This window comes from Betta splendens, chromosome 12 (genome assembly GCF_900634795.4).
Source record: "Betta splendens chromosome 12, fBetSpl5.4, whole genome shotgun sequence".
NCBI classification, from domain to species: Eukaryota; Metazoa; Chordata; class Actinopteri; order Anabantiformes; family Osphronemidae; genus Betta; species Betta splendens.
The window spans coordinates 9,956,233-9,977,095 of record NC_040892.2 but is presented as its reverse complement, the minus strand read 5'-3'; the positions used below and the strand labels follow the sequence as shown (position 1 = coordinate 9,977,095).

General features: G+C 47.6%; 2 protein-coding genes and 1 long non-coding RNA gene across 3 annotated transcripts; 1 reads left to right on the top strand and 2 right to left on the bottom strand.

The window, feature by feature from the left end:
• Positions 1 to 10,994: 10,994 nt before the first annotated feature.
• Positions 10,995 to 12,820, bottom strand: LOC114867406 (beta-1,3-galactosyl-O-glycosyl-glycoprotein beta-1,6-N-acetylglucosaminyltransferase 4-like). Its single transcript, XM_029170039.2, has 3 exons — positions 12,631 to 12,820; positions 12,482 to 12,525; positions 10,995 to 12,376 (listed from the first exon to the last, which is right to left on the bottom strand). The coding sequence occupies exon 3, from the start codon at positions 12,373 to 12,375 to the stop codon at positions 11,137 to 11,139; it is 1,239 nt and encodes a 412-aa protein (XP_029025872.2). The 5' UTR covers position 12,376; positions 12,482 to 12,525; positions 12,631 to 12,820; the 3' UTR covers positions 10,995 to 11,136.
• Positions 12,821 to 13,988: 1,168 nt separating this feature from the next.
• On the top strand, positions 13,989 to 15,860 carry LOC114867405 (beta-1,3-galactosyl-O-glycosyl-glycoprotein beta-1,6-N-acetylglucosaminyltransferase 4-like). The gene is made up of 3 exons (XM_029170038.2): positions 13,989 to 14,176; positions 14,282 to 14,325; positions 14,430 to 15,860. The coding sequence occupies exon 3, from the start codon at positions 14,431 to 14,433 to the stop codon at positions 15,667 to 15,669; it is 1,239 nt and encodes a 412-aa protein (XP_029025871.2). The 5' UTR covers positions 13,989 to 14,176; positions 14,282 to 14,325; position 14,430; the 3' UTR covers positions 15,670 to 15,860.
• A 724-nt stretch (positions 15,861 to 16,584) lies between these two features.
• LOC129604951 (uncharacterized) lies at positions 16,585 to 17,315 on the bottom strand. The gene is made up of 3 exons (XR_008696341.1): positions 17,131 to 17,315; positions 16,940 to 17,046; positions 16,585 to 16,812 (listed from the first exon to the last, which is right to left on the bottom strand). It is a non-coding gene; the product is annotated as an uncharacterized LOC129604951 (long non-coding RNA).
• Positions 17,316 to 20,863: the final 3,548 nt, after the last annotated feature.

Genomic DNA, 20,863 nt, shown 5'->3' with positions numbered 1-20,863 from the left:
CTTTAACTTTTATTTAAAATGTTATATCTAACACTAGTGCTGGAGGCTGATGCATAAAAGAGATACAGATAACTTCCTGAAGTTAAAAAGCATGTTTTTATGACTCAATAAAAATACTTATCTTTGTTGGTACCAGCCTCCTCCCACTTTATTTCCTGACATGCTCATGGCACAATGCCACAGTGCAGTCCTAAACATTTTTGTTTGATTTGTATCACATTTAACCTTCTATAAAGATTCACTGTTTTATGCACATGCTCATCATTGGTTGTCTGAATATTTAAAAGAAAATAAACAAATGATCATTTAAATTAGCGGTAAAATGTATCACCTCTTTGAAAACACCTTATGTATTTTGTCTTACATTGTTCTTACTGTTGAGTTGCCAAAAACTGTAAACATAAAAATGTTTTGTATGTTAAATCAAAAATATCTACAAGTTGCAGGTATAGTATTATTAAAAAGGGTAAAACCCAAAGGGCTGTGTAATGCTGGAATAGTGCAAGTGTAAACAGAGGAGCTCAGGTGTCATCAAAGATGAATGTCATCAGACCTTCTTGTTATAAATGATTAACTGTTTCCATACGCACACAGCTGATCACTCTGGAATATCTGGAATGTTTATGCTGCGTTTCTAAGGCACGACTTAGCATTAGACAGTAACACATTGTCAAGGACAACGATAAAAAACTGATCAACCTCACCTTAAACTGCTCGTTATTTTTGAAAGGTCAGGGGTTATGGTTTTTGTCTCTCAGACAAAGAAACACACTTAGATAGTCACTCTGTAAGTGACTATCTAATGTAAAAACAGAACTTACTGTAGGTGGCAGAATTACCAACTTTGAAGTGAAATAAAAACATTCCAGCTGTTTAATGTAGCTGTTTAATGAAAAATTATAGTTTGCACATTTTATATAATTTATTTATCAACTTATTTATCAATATGTTGCAGGTCAAGCAAGTTAAGTTTTACCAGTCATTTAAAACCAAGAAAAGTTCCAACTGACTAGAGTAAAACTATTTATTTTTTCCATTTTGATGAAATGGAACCTCCTTAGCCTTTCTTACAATCTAATGAGTGTGTTCCCACCAACTAACACACAACTATCATGACAGGACACCGTATATTTGCAACAACATAACACCTGCATGTATACATCATTTAAAAAAACCCATAGACCCTAATTAGGGATTAAATTTGGTCCTCCTGGGATTCAAATGGCTCACTACAGTACATGACTATAGACATGCTTAAAATGAAATCTAATCTAAAGGAATCTAAGAATATGTGCCAAAGCATGCTAGCTACAGTATTACATGTGGTGTTTTATGAGCCAAAGAACGGCATACGCTAAGCTAACCACTAACTAAATAAACAATGTACACATTCAAATATCGTCACACAAAGTCCATGTTACTGGTGAACTGATCCCATTCTCTGTTATTTCCACCTTCTGGGAGGTTACCCACTCAATCTGTAACTTTCTAGCCCTCCCACAGAGCTTGTCTGAAGTGATTTATAGGGGGCGCCATTTGGTGACATTTTTTATTGCACCTGGGCCATAAAACGCAATTAGCCATTCCTACTGGCTACCAGTCCTGTCAATCTTGTCTTGTTGTTTTTAGGCCAATTGCATAGCTTATAACAAATAAAAAGACACCCCACTGGTCACAGTCAGTTGTTGTCAGGCGGCAATATGGCTGCACCGGTCCCCAGTGGCCTGTACAGATGTACAGTGACAGATTTGACAAACGCGTTTAACACAAATGAACACTTTTTTTATATGTTGAGATTGGTATAAATAACTGTTATTTGAATATATTGATCACTTTATTGCTGTTTGATGGTGAATAGTAGTGGAAAACATATAGAATATCCACACTAGGAAACTCCTAAGCTCATCTGACTGTCCGCATTAAAATCGTTATAACTTAGTCCTGCTTCACTTAATCAAAACCAACTTTTTGCTGAGTTGCTCCTCACTAATTGTTGTATAATTTCATGGAGGTTAGAAGTTTCCTCTATTTACAGTACATAGATATTGTTCCTGAAATGCATTTCTCTTCAGACAAAACTGAAAAATATTATTTATATTGTTTTTTGTTATTCATAAACATTGCATCAGTAACACCTACACTTTTACACTTCTTATCATGTCTCACAAGTGTCCCATACATTATGACAATATTTGCAGTCAAATAGACTTATAGACTGAGATAAATTCATTTAAATGTAGCTATGCCATTTTTCAGAAAACCCCAAGAAAACAGGCTCAGGGCCCACAAGATCGCAATCTAAACACACCACAAATCCTGCTAACGCTTTGATGACTCGCCTTGGGACTTTCTACAAGCAGGACTATTGAGATTGGATTTCTACAACATCCTGTATGTCCTGCCTGTGTATAAACCTGTAGTACACACAGTGAAGTGGACAGTTGAGAGCGAGGAGGCTCTCAGAGACTGTTTTAACATCACTGTGTGGATGGAGCTCTGCGAATGGAGCTCTGCGAATGCAATCGCACACTGTGTAACGAACTACATCACTTTTTGCTTTGAAAACACAAAATCCTGCAGGCTGATACAGTGTTTCGCCAACAACAAGCTGTGGGTCACCCCTGACTCTCCTAAAGAAGTTTTTTGATCGGGGGACTGAGAGGAGCTGAGAAGAGTACAGAAGGAGCTGAGGAGGAAAATCCATGAGGGGAAAGCCAACTACAGGAGGAAGATGGAGGTACCTAACCCCTGTCCTTCTCCTGCACCTAGGTAAGAAAAGAGTTCAGGAAGATCAAAGCCAGGAAAACCGCTGGACCAGATGGCATCAGCTCCAGACTCCTAAAGTCCTGCGCAGGCGAACTGTGTGGAGTTATGGAGCACGTCTTCAACCTGAGCCTCAAGCTGAGGGTGGTACAGCAGCTCTGGAAGACCACTTGTGTGGTACCATTGCCTAAGACCTCAGCAGCTTCAGACCAGCGGCTCTCATGTCCCATCTGATAAAGACACTGGAGAGCCTGGTCCTGGGTCACCTCAGATCTGCGGTGGGAACCTACCAGGACCGGTTTCAGTTCGCCTAACGACACGGCGTAGGAGTAGAGGAGGAGGCTGGTATGGACCTCCATCTGATGGAGCGGATCATGGACTACCTCACAAACAGGCCTCAGTTCAGAAGTTCTCTGATGACTCTGTGATTGTCAGACTGATCACAGATGACGATTGTCAGGTTTTGGCCTTGTTTCCTGTTTTATTTTGTAACCAACCCGGTTTCTGTTCATTGTGTTAGTTTCCGCTTTTGTTTTGAAGGGACTTAGTTGTCATGTTTTTGGTTCAGTTTCACTTCCTTTTTTATGTTGAAGGACTTCCGGTTTTTGTTTGTGTCACAGCTGTTTCCTGTCACTCCCGGTTCACTATGCACACCTGTCTCAGATCAGTAATCAGCCACCCGGACTTAAGCACCAGTAGTCACCACAGTTATCCGCCAGATCGTTGCACGCATGTCGTCACCTTCCAGCAGTTCCTGTTCAGCCTACCTTGTCTTCGACCCTGTTCCGAGTTCCCGACCGCAGTTTCTCGCTTTATCCTGACCGGCACCGTACTTTGTTTATTCTGTTGCCGAACCCTGCATGTTAACTGGACCTGATAAGCCTGCTGTTTTGGACACGTAATTCTGAGCCTTCTGTTATTGAACCACGCCTGTTACTGAACCCGATTACGCCTGCTCCCTTTGTGCCTCTATCCCGTGCTTATCCGTGTATGACCTGGACTGCTTGTGACTTCGATTGCTGGAATAAACCTTGTTTTTTTCACCACCTACCTCGTGTCCTGGCGCCGTGCATTTGGGTCCTCTCTCTGCCGTTCCGTGACAACAATGATACAGCGTACAGAGGACTCACTCAGAACTTTGTGGACTGGAGCCAGCACAACGACCTATTGATCATTTACACAATATGCAACAACTTTTCTGTGCAACATTAGAGCAAACCGGTGCAAGATTTATATTTACGCACTGTGCAATAAACCTTCCAATGACCTCATACTCACTCTATTGCTGTATTGTACTGCGTTATACTTTGCCAACACAAACTGTGTTCTATTCTGTTTCTGTATTCTCTGCCCCGTACTTTGCTGTTATGTGAAGCAATTTCTCCACTGTGTGTTTTTCTTACCTTATCCCTTACAGTATTTTTTCCAGGCGAAGCTGGAATGTTTTCTTATTTGTGTTGTTTTCCAAGTTCAATAACTTTTCACCAGTAACACATACAGTAATTTTTCCACCTCACATCTTTTCTGACACTTGTCCCCTACATTATGACACCAGATGCATTCAAATAGCCTTCATGGTTGCAGAGATATACTTTGGTGGCTATACCCATCCCCCACCCACCCCACCATCCCAGAAAACAGGCCTGGAGTTTAAAAAGTTAACACCATATTTAATGTTAACTATAATTAACTTCTCAAGAATGACACCACATCACACACTGGTGGGCACCCAGGTTTCAGACATAGACACAGGGAAGAGTTTTAAATACCTGTGTGTTGACCTAAACCACAAGCTGGACTGGACCCAGTGATGATGTCCTAAAGAAGGGTCAAAGTTCCTTCCACCTTCTGAGGACACTGAAGCCCTTTGGAGTAAACAAGCCCATGCTGAGGACTTTTTCTGACTTTGTGGTAGCTCTGTCTACTCTTGAGCTGTCCACTGGACTCAATGGAGGTGGATGAGAGGAGGATGTTGGCCAAGCTGACATCCATCATAGTCAACTCCTCTCATCCACTGCAGTGGAGGCTCTGAGCAATGCCTTCCATAGCAGACTGATCCACCCCCAGTGTAAGAAGGAGCAGTACTGCAGATCCTTCATTCCCACTGTTGTTAGACTGTACAACACAACAGCCTAACAGACCTAAGTGCATGCTGTTTTTGGACAGGTTATTCTGGGCACTTAAGCACTTTAGTACATATTGTATATGTAGGAGTTGTAAATATGCTATATGTTCTTTTAATTCTTTAAAATTCAGCTAATTTCCTTGATTCTACTGCTTATGCATCTTGCTGTATCTCTGCAAGCTTATCTTATCTTATTTTAAGGTGTGTCCACTTCATCCTGTTGGTGACATTTGTCATGATCCGTGTCTTTGTTTCTAGTTGTTCCCTGTTTTCACGTCATGTCCTGCTTGTCTTATTTTGGTTCCAGTTTCCGTTTCCTGTTTTATTTTGGTAGTCTCCCGGTCTCTGTTTTGTGTTCTAGCTTTACTTCCGGTTTCTTGTCTTGTCACAGCTGTCCCTGCTCATTACCCACACCTGCACTCTGTTAGTCATCAAGTCACTGTGTATTTAACCACCACCTGTGTCCTTAGTTCCCTGCCAGATTGTCGTATTCGAGTTCCCTGAGTGTTCGTGTTTCTTGTGAGTTGAGCGTCCCTAGTCTCCTGAGTTCCCTGCGTGTTCGTGTTTTTCGTGTTTATTCCTGTTTGCACCATGTATCCTGCCTGACCCTGGAGTATCTACTGACCGTGAGTTTTTGCCTGTTCCCTGCCTGTACTTTTGTCGAGCCATTTCGTGTATGACCTGGACCGTCTGACCGTGCCTTAAGAATAAACCTTTCTGATCGTAATCCTGCCTCTGTGCTGTGCATGTGGGTTCGCCGCCTGCCCGAGTCTCTGACAGAACAATCTGGCCACACTTGGACCCAGCCAGCACTTAGCCTCCGGTCAGGTCAGTGACTGTTTTTCCCCTTGTTTTTTACGGCAAATATAACTCCCCCGCGGAAGTATGGTTTCGGTTTCATCCTCTCCGCCTCGTCGGATCGTCGTGCCTGCACCAACCTGCCCAGCTCCATGGTTATTTCCCTGGGAGGATTTCCTGCTCTCACGCGGTCCTCAGCCTCCAGTTCAGCCGCGCGCTGCTCAGTCTCCCGTTCAGCCGCGCGCTGCTCAGCCTCCAAGTCAGCCGCGCGCGGCTCAGTCTCCAGTTCAGCCGCGCGCTGCTCAGTCTCCAGTTCAGCCGCGCGCTGCTCAGCCTCCAAGTCAGCCGCGCGCTGCTCAGTTTCCAGTTCAGCCGCGCGCTGCTCAGTCTCCAGATCAGCCGCGCGCTGCTCAGTCTCCAGTTCAGCCGCGCGCTGTTCAATCTCCAGCTCAATCGTGCTTTGCCCAGTCTCCAGCTCAATCGTGTTTTGCCCAGTCTCCTGCTCAATCGTGTTTTCCCCAGTCTCCAGCCCAAGCTCCAGACGCCGCGGCCCCGTTTCACCATGCGGATCCCGGTACAGAGGTCCGGTCCACACCGCGCCCAGCGCCTCAAACGACGGACAGTCGCAGCTGCTCCGGACGGCGACGGCGGCGGCGCGGGTCCAGGATCCCGGGTCCCGCGGTCTCGGTCATGGGGACCGAGCAGCCTTCTTCCCCGACAGAGGAGCCCCTTAATTCTCTGACTGACTGTGTCCCTCTGATAACAGGCATCCCAGACAGCGTCGCCCGACGGGTCCACCTCCTCTGCTCTCCTCCAGTTGCCTTTCTCTTCGCCCACCTCATGAACACCGCCAATTCGGCTACAGACCAGGGCGCGAGAGAACAACTGTTCGAGGAAGCAGCCGCTCTCGTCCGGAGGGAGCCTGTCCTGCGTGAGGCCCTGCAACTCCCGGGCCTGCAGCCAGCGGTCGCTTCATGCCCCACCTCTCAGTCAGGTCAGCCGTGTGTTACTCATGCCCCGGTGCAGCCCTGTCGTCTCCAGGTCCCAGCCCAGTCGAACCTAGTCCAGACCCCAGATCAGCCGTGTGTTGCCCAGACCCCAGATCAGCCGTGTGTTGCCCAGACCCCAGATCAGCCGTGTGTTGCCCAGACCCCAGATCAGCCGTGTGTTGCCCAGACCCCAGATCAGTCGTGTGTTGCCCTGACCCCAGTTCCGTCCTTGTCCCCGTCAGAGGGCGCCGTCCGTCTGACGACTGTTAACCCCACCCAATCAGGCCCGACGTCTCCCCCGTCGAGCTCGGCAGCTGTAAGCTGTCATGCCAGCTCCGGAGGGGACGCCGCTCCAGTCCCTGTCGGCCATGTTGCGGCCGTTCTAGTTCCTGTCGGCTCCTCAGAGGAGGACGCCGTCCCTGTTCCCGTCGGCCATATTGAGGCCGTTCTAGTTCCAGTTCCTGTCGGCTCCTCAGAGGAGGACGCCGTTCTAGTTCCTGTCGGCCAAGTAGAGGTCGTTCCAGTTCCTGTCGATCCGTTAAAGGTCGTTCCTGTCCCTGTCGGCCATGTTGAGGTCGTTCCAGTTCCTGTCGGCCATGTTGAGGTCGTTCCAGTTCCTGTCGGCCATGTTGAGGTCGTTCCAGTTCCTGTCGGCCATGTTGAGGTCGTTCCAGTTCCTGTCGGCCATGTTGAGGTCGTTCCAGTTCCTGTCGGCCATGTCGAGGTCGTTCCAGTTCCTGTCGGCCATGTCGAGGTCGTTCCAGTTCCTGTCCCTGTCGGCCATGTCGAGGTCGTTCCAGTTCCTGTCCCTGCCGACCAAGTTGAGGTCGTTCCAGTCCCTGTCCCTGCCGACCAAGTTGAGGTCGTTCCAGTCCCTGTCCCTGCCGACCAAATTGAGGTCGTTCCAGTCCCTGTCCCTGCCGACCAAATTGAGGTCGTTCCAGTTCCTGTTCCTGTAGGCCAAGTAAAGGGCGTTCCCGTAGGCCAAGTAGAGGGCGTTCCCGTAGGCCAAGTAGAGGGCGTTCCCGTAGGCCAAGTAGAGGGCGTTCCCGTAGGCCAAGTAGAGGGCGTTCCCGTAGGCCAAGTAGAGGGCGTTCCCGTAGGCCAAGTAGAGGGCGTTCCCGTAGGCCAAGTAGAGGTCACCCCTGTCTCTGACCCCGTTCCTGTCGACCCTGTAGCGGTCGTTCCAGTCCCCGTTCCTGTCGACCCTGTAGCGGTCGTTCCAGTCCCCGTTCCTGTCGACCCTGTAGCGGTCGTTCCAGTCCCCGTTCCTGTCGGCCCTGTAGCGGTCGTTCCAGTCCCCGTTCCTGTCGACCCTGTAGCGGTCGTTCCAGTCCCCGTTCCTGTCGACCCTGTAGCGGTCGTTCCAGTCCCCGTTCCTGTCGGCCCTGTAGCGGTCGTTCCAGTCCCCGTCACCCGTGGAGCCGCAGCGCCCGCCGGTCCCCAGGAGGAGGTCGCGCTAGCCGCAGTTCCTGCGCACCTCCAGGAGGAGGTCGCGCCAGTCGCAGTTCCTGCGCACCTCCAGGAGGAGGTCGCGCCAGTCGCAGTTCCTGCGCACCTCCAGGAGGAGGTCGCGCCAGTCGCAGTTCCTGCGCACCTCCAGGAGGAGGTCGCGCCAGTCGCAGTTCCTGCGCACCTCCAGGAGGAGGTCGCGCTAGCCACAGTTCCTGCGCACCTCCAGGAGGAGGTCGCGCTAGCCGCAGTTCCTGCGCACCTCCAGGAGGAGGTCGCGCCCGCCGCAGTCCCGGCGGACCCCCAGGAGGGGGTCGCGCCCGCCGCAGTCCCGGCGGACCCCCAGGAGGGGGTCGCGCCCGCCGCAGTCCCGGCGGACCCCCAGGAGGGGGTCGCGCCCGCCGCAGTCCCGGCGGACCCCCAGGAGGGGGTCGCGCCCGCCGTAGTTCCTGCCGACCTCCAGGAGGGGGTCGCTCCCGTCGTAGTTCCTGCCGACCTCCAGGAGGGGGTCGCTCCCGTCGTAGTTCCTGCCGACCTCCAGGAGGGGGTCGCTCCCGTCGTAGTTCCTGCCGACCTCCAGGAGGGGGTCGCTCCCGTCGTAGTTCCTGCCGACCTCCAGGAGGGGGTCGCTCCCGTCGTAGTTCCTGCCGACCTCCAGGAGGGGGCCGCTCCCGTCGTAGTTCCTGCCGACCTCCAGGAGGGGGTCGCTCCGTCGTAGTTCCTGCCGACCTCCAGGAGGGGGTCGCTCCCGTCGTAGTTCCTGCCGACCTCCAGGAGGGGGTCGCTCCCGTCGTAGTTCCTGCCGACCTCCAGGAGGGGGTCGCTCCCGTCCCGGCTCCGGCCGCATCTGCATCGGTTCCTGCCTCTCCGGCTCCGGCCGCATCTGCATCGGTTCCTGCCTCTCGTCGCGGTGGTCCAAGGAGGACGCCGCTGGTTCCTGCCTCGTCTCTGCCTTTGCTGCCGGACTGGTGGCCTCGCCCTTGGCGCATCCTGCTGCTGGGATGGCGCTGCCTCCTGCGGCGCCGTCCGCCTCGACTCCTCAACCGCCTGGATCAGCGTCCGCCTGGTGGACGCTGCCATGCGGGGTGGTCCCCGGGGACATCGTCCCAGCTCAAGGGCACTAAGAGTGCCATCCTGGCTCAGCGGCTGCTGAGCAGGATCTCGCCACGCCGTCACCCTCCGTGACGGAATCCCTGGACTTTTTTTTATTTTCCTGTTCATGGACTTTGAGGTTTTCGTGTGGACTCTTGTTTTGGCCCTCCTCCGGTCCTCCCTCCACCCACCCTGCTCATGTACCTTGAGGGGTAGGGATTCGGTCCCTCCGCCTGGGACCACCCTCCGCCCGCCCTGGTTTGGGGGGGGAGGCTTCCGTAGGCGCCGTGGAAGGCGCCATAGGGGGGGGGGTACTGTCATGATCCGTGTCTTTGTTTCTAGTTGTTCCCTGTTTTCACGTCATGTCCTGCTTGTCTTATTTTGGTTCCAGTTTCCGTTTCCTGTTTTATTTTGGTAGTCTCCCGGTCTCTGTTTTGTGTTCTAGCTTTACTTCCGGTTTCTTGTCTTGTCACAGCTGTCCCTGCTCATTACCCACACCTGCACTCTGTTAGTCATCAAGTCACTGTGTATTTAACCACCACCTGTGTCCTTAGTTCCCTGCCAGATTGTCGTATTCGAGTTCCCTGAGTGTTCGTGTTTCTTGTGAGTTGAGCGTCCCTAGTCTCCTGAGTTCCCTGCGTGTTCGTGTTTTTCGTGTTTATTCCTGTTTGCACCATGTATCCTGCCTGACCCTGGAGTATCTACTGACCGTGAGTTTTTGCCTGTTCCCTGCCTGTACTTTTGTCGAGCCATTTCGTGTATGACCTGGACCGTCTGACCGTGCCTTAAGAATAAACCTTTCTGATCGTAATCCTGCCTCTGTGCTGTGCATGTGGGTTCGCCGCCTGCCCGAGTCTCTGACAACATTAGATGAAGATGAACAAGCTCAAGTGGACTTACAGTGTAGCACAAAATAGTTTTACAAGTACAAAGAAAAAAGAAAAAAAGAAAAAAGAAAAGTAAAAGAAAAATGTAACTAAAATAAAATTAAAATTAGATTAGTGTCTTTTAAAATACAATCAGATACAGTATTTTACAAAATTGTTTTTTTAAGCAGTAAAGTGACACTGTCACTTTAGGGTGTAAGGTAGAAATATGTTTTTATCTTTTTTCATTGATCTTAAGTGAAATAAAACTGACAAACAACTAACTACTAACTTCATTGGCACATGCTGTCTGCACTTTGAATCATATGAGGTGATATGCTGTGAGAGACATTATCTAGAAACTATACTGAAAACCATACATACATTTAAGTAAATGTTTTTCCTCACACAAGTGAAAATGCACATTTGTAAGTGAGAGGATTTTATATAACTAAATAATGAACAAAAATCGTTTAAACATATGCCCATATTGGACGCGTATTTCCATTTGCACGTACGTCAGTGTAACCAAACTGTAACTAAAATAGGTTAGTGTCTGATGAGAAGTTCTAATTATGTACTTATATTTTAAAATGCAGACAGTTTCTGCAGTTTCAAATTTTTATGTAGTAAAGTAGAAGATCTGTAACACTGAACACAGACACACTGTCGTTGTTTTTTAGCCTCCTTACTTTACGTTAGTGATTACCAGCACTAGTGGCATTGCTGGTATTTTCGAAACCTCATAAACTGTTTGTTAAGCAGGATGTGTGTCATCTTGTTACTGATCTGAAGTAAGATAAATGAGCTGACTTGAACTGACTTGATTTGTAGTCAAGGAACCTCAAACGTTTACTTCAGTAAGAAGCAAAATGAGAAATATATTTATTAAAAATTATGTTTTAAATATGAAAACACAAAGTACATCCATCCAGAAATTTCATATTGTAAGTAGCTAGAGCAAGAAAAGGTTAGACTAGAAAACTTGTCTAAGATTATTCTCTGATAATAAATAAATCAGTTAATGATTGAACCACAGTATTGTTTGTGATCAACCATTGAAACAGTCAAGAGAGTCTATTGACTGAAAAAAATATTTTCTTTCTTCCAGCTTTTCCTCAAGACACTGAACAGCAATGGGGTCCACATTGGTGTCAAACTTGTTAGCGAACCAGTGACCATAGTTAAGTAACCAATGAATCTCTGCTGCACCATAATTGCAGACAGCACGTACATGCACTCCTGTGCAGTAAGGGTAAAGGCTGCCCTCCAGGTACGACCACTTCACCAGCCTGGTCTTGCTCATCAGGTCGGTGATGTCAGGGTGAGATCTGGGCACCTCTCCAGGTACGCCGGGCAGTCGGACAATGGTGGCCCAGAAGTGTTCATCTGGGGAGTAGGTGCCCTCAGTCCAAGCCAAAAAGTCTTTGACTACAACTGAGGAGTTCATGAAAACAACAAATTCTCGTGACAGGACAAAATAGGCGCTGCCAGTGAACATCTCTATGTTGTGTGGTGGTGGGGTCCTGGAGAACCTTCCTCTCTTGTACGCAGTGGGCTGGCAGGTCTCCAGCATATTAGCACCGTTCAGCTTCTTTAGTTCTGACACCAGCTCAATGTTGGGCCTGAGGGGGAAATCTTGACCACACAGGTTGATGACGTACTTCCACTTCACTTCTGACTGCAAAAGGTCTGACAGGCAGTTCAAATCGGCTTTTAACCGAGTGAAACCTGCATAAATGACGTCCTCCAGCTTGGAGGCGATGAAGACGTTGGGCAAACAGTGAGCCAGACCTTCCATAGCTGCTTTGAACTGAGCTGAAGACTTCAGATCGTAGTGGATGCAGTAGATGTTACTGGGTGAGTACGTCGCTCTGATCAGTCTCTCCACCATCCATGGATGTTTATGTACAACCAGAGAGTAAGCGATGGGAAAGTCTTTCTCTTCGTCTGAGACACAGACGTCATCATAACCTCTGACCTTTCGGAACAATGAGCAGTTTGAGGTGAGGTTGATCAGATTTTCATGATTGTCCTTCACAATTTGTTTCTGCCTGATGGTCAGAGATTTACTAAGTTCCTCTGGGATCATGTTATATATGGCTGAGCAGTCAATATTGTATTTATAAACCATCTTAATATCATTTAAAGTTTCTGGAAAATCTAAAGTTGGTGTCATGTCATTGTAGTTGACACAGATTAGCAGTAACACACAAAAAGTCAACACAGACACAAAGAACCTACAAATTTCCATTTTTCCCATCTGCAAAGTGAGACCTTTACTTTTCATTCTGGGATGAGAGAGAAGAAAATCATCAGATTTACAGTATGTATTAAATTAACCTAAAAAACAAATATGTAATAAATTGTATACTGTAATTATCAACTCCACTCACTTAGTTTCGTACACAGGGTCCAGAAGTTGATTAATCACGTCAGACTGTAGAAGTTGTAGAAATGAAGACGCATTTAGATGAAAACTGTTCTGACCTGTGGCAATTAAATAATAATTGTTTTGCTACTTTTTCTCCAAGATGTAACGTACCTTTTGTTAGAAGAAGCAGTAAGTGCTCGTTCTCTTTCCAGTTCCACTATTTTAAGCACTTTTACTCCAAATGTATCAACTGACACTAGTGTAGAATCCTGATCCGTAAAAAAGACAAATATAGCTTTCAACGGCTAAAAACAGGTTTAAATTAATAACAGTAATAGCTGTCTTCCTTTTTCCACATGTATATCAGGAAACAAAGTGGGAGGAGGCTGGTCCCAAATACCAGCCTCCTCATACTTTGTTTCCTGATATGCTCATGGCATGATGCTGGAGGGCAGGTGTCTTATGTCAAAAATACCTGTTTGACTTTGTATGATATTTTAATTTTATGTAAAAGGTTCACTGTGTGTTTGCTATAGAGAAATTGCTCAGCAATGGTTGGGACTATGGTAAAATGTATATATACACCTTGTGTAGTCTTTAACTGTCTTTACTGTAGATTGGCCAAAAAAAGAATCACTTGAATACAATAATAAACCTTTCTTCAGTCAAGCTGCAGTCTTTTTTGATGTGGCCAAATATGGAGGCACCGTAGTCAGGTGTGTAGGTCAGGAAATAAAGTGAACATGCGGAACAAGGAAACCTGCCCTTCTAGGAAATGTATAGCTTCCTGGTTTTTAATTTATCGCTGCATATTATCTGCATTACATACTGTGAAAAAAAGATAACCTAACCAGACTAACCAAAGTGTTGGCATGAATGGTTACAACAACCAGAGCTGGTATACTGGACCCAGATGCGACTGCCTGTAGACAATCTCAGAAATACAAATAGTTTTAATTTATAAACACAAGTGGATTAACAAACTAAAAATCACTGCATAGTGAGGAAAACGAATTAATAAACCAAAACTTGCAAACATGTGACAAACACGTGACAAACACATGGACAAACACGCATGGACTGGGCAAACCTTGACACAGGACAGGACACAAAAAGAGATTGAAGAGAGAAATTGTATCATTATCAATGAATCATCAAGGACCCTCCTCTGCCGCCGCCTTGTTCGCCTCCTCCTCCTTTGGCCACATCAAAAAGGACTGCAGCTTGACTGAAGAAAGGTTTTATTATTGTATTCAAGTGATTCTTTTTTTGGCCAATCTACAGTAAGAACAGTTAAAGACTACACAATGTGTATTTATACATTTTACCATAGTCCCAACCATTGCTGAGCAATTTCTCTATAGCAAATACAGTGAACCTTTTACATAAAATTAAAATATCATAGTCACACAGGTATTTTTGACAGAAGACACCTGCCCTCCAGCATCATGCCATGAGCATATCAGGAAACAAAGTGGGAGGAGGCTGGTATTTGGGACCAGCCTCCTCCCGCTTTGTTTCCTGATATACATGTGGAAAAAGGAAGACAGCTATTACTGTTATTAATTTAAACCTGTTTTTAGCCGTTGAAAGCTATATTTGTCTTTTTTACGGATCAGGATTCTACACTAGTGTCAGTTGATACATTTGGAGTAAAAGTGCTTAAAATAGTGGAACTGGAAAGAGAACGAGCACTTACTGCTTCTTCTAACAAAAGGTACGTTACATCTTGGAGAAAAAATAGCAAAACAATTATTATTTCATTGACACAGGTCAGAACAGTTTTCATCTAAATGTGTCTTCATTTCTACAACTTCTACAGTCTGACGTGATTAATCAACTTCTGGACCCTGTGTACGAAACTAAGTGAGTGGAGTTGATAATTACAGTATACAATTTATTACATATTTGTTTTTAGGTTATTTTAATACATACTGTAAATCTGATGATTTTCTTCTCTCTCATCCCAGAATGAAAAGTAAAGGTCTCACTTTGCAGATGGGAAAAATGGAAATTTGTAAGTTCTTTGTGTCTGTGTTGACTTTTTGTGTGTTGCTGCTAATCTGTGTCAACTACAATGACATGACACCAACTTTAGATTTTCCAGAAACTTCAAATGATATTAAGATGGTTCATAAATACAATATTGACTGCTCAGCCATATATAACATGATCCCAGAGGAACTTAGTAAATCTCTGACCATCAGGCAGAAACAAATTGTGAAGGACAATCATGAAAATCTGATCAACCTCACCTCAAACTGCTCATTGTTCCGAAAGGTCAGAGGTTATGATGACATCTGTGTCTCAGACGAAGAGAAAGACTTTCCCATCGCTTACTCTCTGGTTGTACATAAACATCCATGGATGGTGGAGAGACTGATCAGAGCGACATACTCACCCAGTAACATCTACTGCATCCACTACGATCTGAAGTCTTCAGCTCAGTTCAAAGCAGCTATGGAAGGTCTGGCTCACTGTTTGCCCAACGTCTTCATCGCCTCCAAGCTGGAGGACGTCAAATACGCTGGTTTCACTCGGTTAAAAGCCGATTTAAACTGCCTGTCAGACCTTTTGCAGTCAGAAGTGAAGTGGAAGTACGTCATCAACCTGTGTGGTCAAGATTTCCCCCTCAGGCCCAACATTGAGCTGGTGTCAGAACTAAAGAAGCTGAACGGTGCTAATATGCTGGAGACCTGCCAGCCCACTGCGTACAAGAGAGGAAGGTTCTCCAGGACCCCACCACCACACAACATAGAGATGTTCACTGGCAGCGCCTATTTTGTCCTGTCACGAGAATTTGTTGTTTTCATGAACTCCTCAGTTGTAGTCAAAGACTTTTTGGCTTGGACTGAGGGCACCTACTCCCCAGATGAACACTTCTGGGCCACCATTGTCCGACTGCCCGGCGTACCTGGAGAGGTGCCTAGATCTCACCCTGACATCACCGACCTGATGAGCAAGACCAGGCTGGTGAAGTGGTCGTACCTGGAGGGCAGCCTTTACCCTTACTGCACAGGAGTGCATGTACGTGCTGTCTGCAATTATGGTGCAGCAGAGATTCATTGGTTACTTAACTATGGTCACTGGTTCGCTAACAAGTTTGACACCAATGTGGACCCCATAACTGTTCAGTGTCTTGAGGAAAAGCTGGAAGAAAGAAAATATTCTTTTCAGTCAATAGACTCTCTTGACTGTTTCAATAGTTGATCACAAACAATACTGTGGTTCAACCATTAACTGATTTATTTATTATCAGAGAATAATCTTAGACAAGTTTTTGTGTCTAACCTTTTCTTGCTCTAGCTACTTACAATATGAAATCTCTGGCTGAATGTACTTTGTGTTTCCATATTTAAAACATAATTTTTAATAAATATATTTCAGATTTTGCCTCTTACTGAAGTAAACATTTGAGGTTCCTTGACTACAAATCAAGTCAATTCAAGTCAGGTGATCTATCTTACTTCAGATCAGTAACAAGATGACACACAACCTGCTTAACAAACAGTTTATGAGGTTTGGAAAATACCAGCAATGCCACTAGTGCTGGTAATCACTAACGTAAAGTAAGGAGGCTAAAAAACAACTACAGTGTGTCTGTGTTCAGTGTTACAGATCTTCTACTTTACTACATAAAAAATTGAAACTGCAGAAACTGTCTGGATTTTAAAATATAAGTACATAATGAGAACTTCTGATCAGACACTAACCTATTTTAGTTACAGTTTAGTTACACTGACGTACTTGCAAATGGAAATACGCAATATGGGCATATGTTTAAACGATTTTTGTTCAGAATTTAGTTATATAAAATCCTCTCGCTTATAAATGTGCATTTTCACTTGTGTGAGGAAAAACATTTACTTATATGTATGTATGGTTTTCAGAAAAAGTTTCTAAATAATGTCCCTCACGGCATCTCATGTCTCTGTCAAGTGCAGACAGCATGTGCCACTGAAGTTAGCATCTATTCACTCCTTATTTAAAAGAAATATTCATGACACAACAGTAAGCCTGGCGTGAAACTCTGCCTCACTTGTCATCTGTAGCACAGCAGATTCAGCCAGTTTCTTGGGTGGTGAGGTGGAGGGCAGGCATTACAAAGAAAAGTACATGTTTAACATTAAATTGTTTTATTGAAACATGTGTTAGATGTTTATACATTGGAGAAGTCTCATCTTGACTGTCTTCTGCTCAGAGCAAGGCTGACAGTGAGCTGGAGAGCTTCCAAACCCAGCAGCACACAGGAAGCAATGATTCAGTCACTTCCTCTACTGTACAGTATGTGGTTGGGATCCAGAGGCTCCTCTTTGCCTGGACTGCAGGCTGGAGGGAGCGAAGAGGTGTAGGCTGCAAGAAGACGCATCATGAACAGATGTATTTTTTAACATGCGTCCCTACATTGTTACATTAAGCTCATCAAGACTTTATGTCACTACAACTAATCAGGTAAATTACTGCTCAGGTGATGACTTACTGCACTGAGCCTCCTGAAACACAGGGGTCTCCAGGTCCTATGGTCATCATCTGGTCTCTGTCATCAAGGAAACCCTGGATGAAGTTCTCCAGCCTCCACAGCTGCACCTGTCAAACCAAGATGAAAACTTTAGCTTCAATAGAACATGAAGGGAAGAGTAGAATATGAAGAAGCTATCATTTCATTCTTACTACAAGTGATGGTGCAACAGTGGTTCCTGCCCTTGGCGTCTGGTGAATGTCACCTTTTGCTTGGGTCTGGACTCCTTCAACTGAAGCATCTTATTCTGGTTCAGCATCTCTGATAAAGTGAAAAGATTAAAATAGGATTAATATAATCCTCTGCAGCTGTCATGTTTCATACTACTTCCTGTTTTATTTTGTAATACTTCCTTATTCAGTTGTCACCTGTCAGATCATTCAACACACCTGTCAGCAGTTAATTAATCAGCACGGGTATATAGCGATGATCTCACACTGACTCCAGTTGCTAGATTGTCAAGTCCAGTACTTCTTTCCAGCGTTTAGTATCTTGTCTCTCTTGTATTGATCCTGTTTCTCCTGCCTGAACCCTGCTACTACTGTTGCCTGGATAAGAACCCTGCTTGTATATCTGACCGTGAGTTTGCCTAACCCTTGTCTGTACCGTCACCGTGATCGCCTGTGTACCGAACCCTGCCTGTCTATTGACCTGAGATTGCCTGCTCCCTGACTGTACCTTAAGACCGAGCTCTTGTGTATGACCTGGACCGTCTCACTCTGATTGTGGAAATAAAGCCTGCATTTATTCTCATCACGCTTGTGTACTGTGCATGTGGGTCCGACGCCTGCCCAAGTCTGACAGAACAATCTGGCCAGAGATGGACCCAGCCAGTGCAGAGAACCTCCGTGCGCAGCTCTTGGCTCAGGAGCAGCGATTCACCGAACAGGAGGAGAAAACTAATGCAGCGCTCCAGAGGCTAGCCAAGTGTGCACTTCGGCAGGAGAACGCAGTAGCAGGATTGACGGAGGCGGTGAACCGTTTAACCCAGGGTCCAGCGGGAGAGACGAGGCCGACTCAGAACGCCGCATCCGCGACAGCGACTCCCTTGGCCGTCGTTCCAGAGACCAGACTGGGCGCCCCGACACGGTTTTCGGGTGAGTCAGGAGACTGTCGTGCCTTTCTCACTCAGTGTGAGATTCATTTTGAACTGCATTCACCCGCTTTCCCCTCGGAGCGATCTCGAGTGGCATACGCCATATCGCATCTGACGGGAGACGCGGAAGCGTGGGCAACAGCGGAGTGGCAGGACGGCTCTCCCTGTGTGTCTACTTTCGCTGCCTTCGCAGTAGCACTCAAGCAGATTTTTCAGGAGGTCACCCCGGGACGCGAGGCGGCTCAGCGCCTGGTGAACATTCGTCAGGGCGGAAGATCGACCGCTAAGTACGCGATAGAATTCCGGACGCTAGCGGCAGAAGCCGGCTGGGACGCCACAGCGTTGGGTGACGTATTCATCCGCGGACTCTCTCGGCGGATTAAAGATTGTCTAGCGGCGAGGGATCTACCCAGCGATCTGAATGCGCTGATAGCCCTGGCAATTCAGATTGACCGCAGACTGGGGAGCACCGAGCGGGAGAGACTGCGGGAGGAGACTCTGTATGTACTGCGGTCAGGCGGGGCATTTTGCCTTACACTGTCCACTAAAAGATCAGGCTCATCGCTAGCGCGGAGGGTAGCGGTGAGCCGAATGGTCCTTGGTAGCGCCGCCGCTCGCTCACTTCCGACGGTCACATTAATCTCCAGAAACTGATCCGTCCAGCAAGCTGTGCTTATTGATTCAGGAGCCGATGCCAGTCTAATGGACGCAGGGCTGGTGGAACGACTGGGCATCACCACGCTACCCTTGGCTTCCCCCGTGGAGACGGCGGCGCTAGACGGACGGCGGCTCTGGAGAGTCACTCACCACACGGAGCCGGTAATCATGACTTTTGCTGACGCACATACAGAGAAGATAACGTTCCTGGTAGTGGAATCCTGTTACCATCCGGTGGTACTAGGACATACGTGGCTGAGATTACATAACCCAACTCTAGATTGGCGCAGTGGGGAGGTGAGTCGATGGGACACAGATTGCCAGAACACATGCTTTCAGTCTTCAGTCTCTCAGCAGGAGCCTGCGGGTGCAGCAGTGACAGCCGGAGAGGAGATCGAGCAGGCCGATCTAACAGGAGTCCCTGAATGTTACCACGACCTCAGCACAGTGTTTTGTAAGTCCCGAGCGACATCTCTACCCCCCCATAGGAAGCACGATTGTGCTATCAACCTGCGCCCAGGGACCACGCCACCCAAAGGAAGATTGTATCAACTCTCACCCAAGGAGAATCGGGCCATGAGGGAATACTTGGATGCAGCGCTCGCGTCAGGAATAATCCGTCCTTCTTCCTCACCTGCTGGGGCAGAATTTTTCTTTGTGGGGAAAAAGGACGGCTCATTGCGGCCCTGCATCGACTACCGGGGTCTCAATGATATCACCATCAGAGACTCATATCCTCTACCTTTGCTGTCCTCTGCCTTTGAGCTGTTGGCAGGGGCCACCCACTTCACCAAGTTGGATCTCCGTAATGCGTACCACCTGGTACGCATCCGAGAGGGGGACGAGTGGAAGACGGCCTTCAACACCCCGAACGGACACTATGAATACCTGGTCATGCCCTTCGGCCTCACCAACGCTTCAGCCATCTTCCAGGCGTTCGTAAATGAGGTATTGGGTCCGATGATCAACGACTTTGTCTTTGTATATCCTGACGACATCCTCACCTTTTCTCGCTCCGAGGAGGAGCATATAGCTCACGTCCGCCTGGTGCTTAAGAAGCTGCTGGAGGACCGCCTGTTCGTGAAGGCGGAGAAGTGCGAGTTTCATGCTGACAGGGTTTCATTTTTAGGGTTTCTCATTTCTAAGGACAAGATTGAGATGGATCCGGCCAAGACCCAAGCGGTCCAGGAGTGGCCGGTTCCGCAGAGTCGCAGGGAGGTGCAACGCTTCTTAGGATTCGCTAACTTTTACCGCAAGTTTATCAGACGGTTCAGTGGGATTGCGGCCCCATTACATGCACTAACCTCTTGTAAGACTGCATTTCAGTGGACGGCGGAAGCAGGGGAGACGTTTCAACGCTTGAAACGCAGTTTCACCACAGCACCGGTGCTGCGGATGCCCAACCCACAACGACAGTTCATAGTGGAGGTTGACGCGTCCAACTCGGGAGTAGGGGCAGTGCTGTCCCAGAGGGACTCGACTGACGGTAGGATCCACCCATGCGCGTTGATGTCTCGGAAATTGTCCACAGCAGAACGCAACTATGACATTGGAGATAGGGAGCTACTTGCAGTCAAGGTGGCTCTAGAAGAGTGGAGACACTGGTTGGAGGGGGCCGACCAACCCTTCTTAGTATATACAGACCACAAGAACCTTGAATACCTTAGGACAGCCAAAAGGCTGAACTCACGCCAGGCCCGGTGGGCTCTGTTTTTTTTAGTCGCTTCAATTTTCACCTCTCATACCGTCCAAGAATGTTAAACCGGATGTCTTGTCTCGCCTGCACGACGCGCAGCAGGAACCGGCGGAACCCGAGCCCATCCTACCAGCTGGATGCCTGGTGGGAGCAGTTGCCTGGCCAGTGGAGCAACGAGTACGGGAGGCCACACGAGACCTTCCAGCCCCACGCGGCGTCCCGCCCAACCGACTGTTCGTGCCACCAGACCTCCGAGGGGAGGTGATCCAGTGGGCCCACGCGTCATTGGTGAGTGGGCATCCGGGGGCACCACGAACCACGTTTAGACTGGGAGAACGGTTCTGGTGGCCGACCATGAAAAGAGACGTACGGGAATACGTTGCGGCCTGTCCCACGTGTGCCATGGGCAAGGCTTCCAACCAGCGACCGGGGGGCC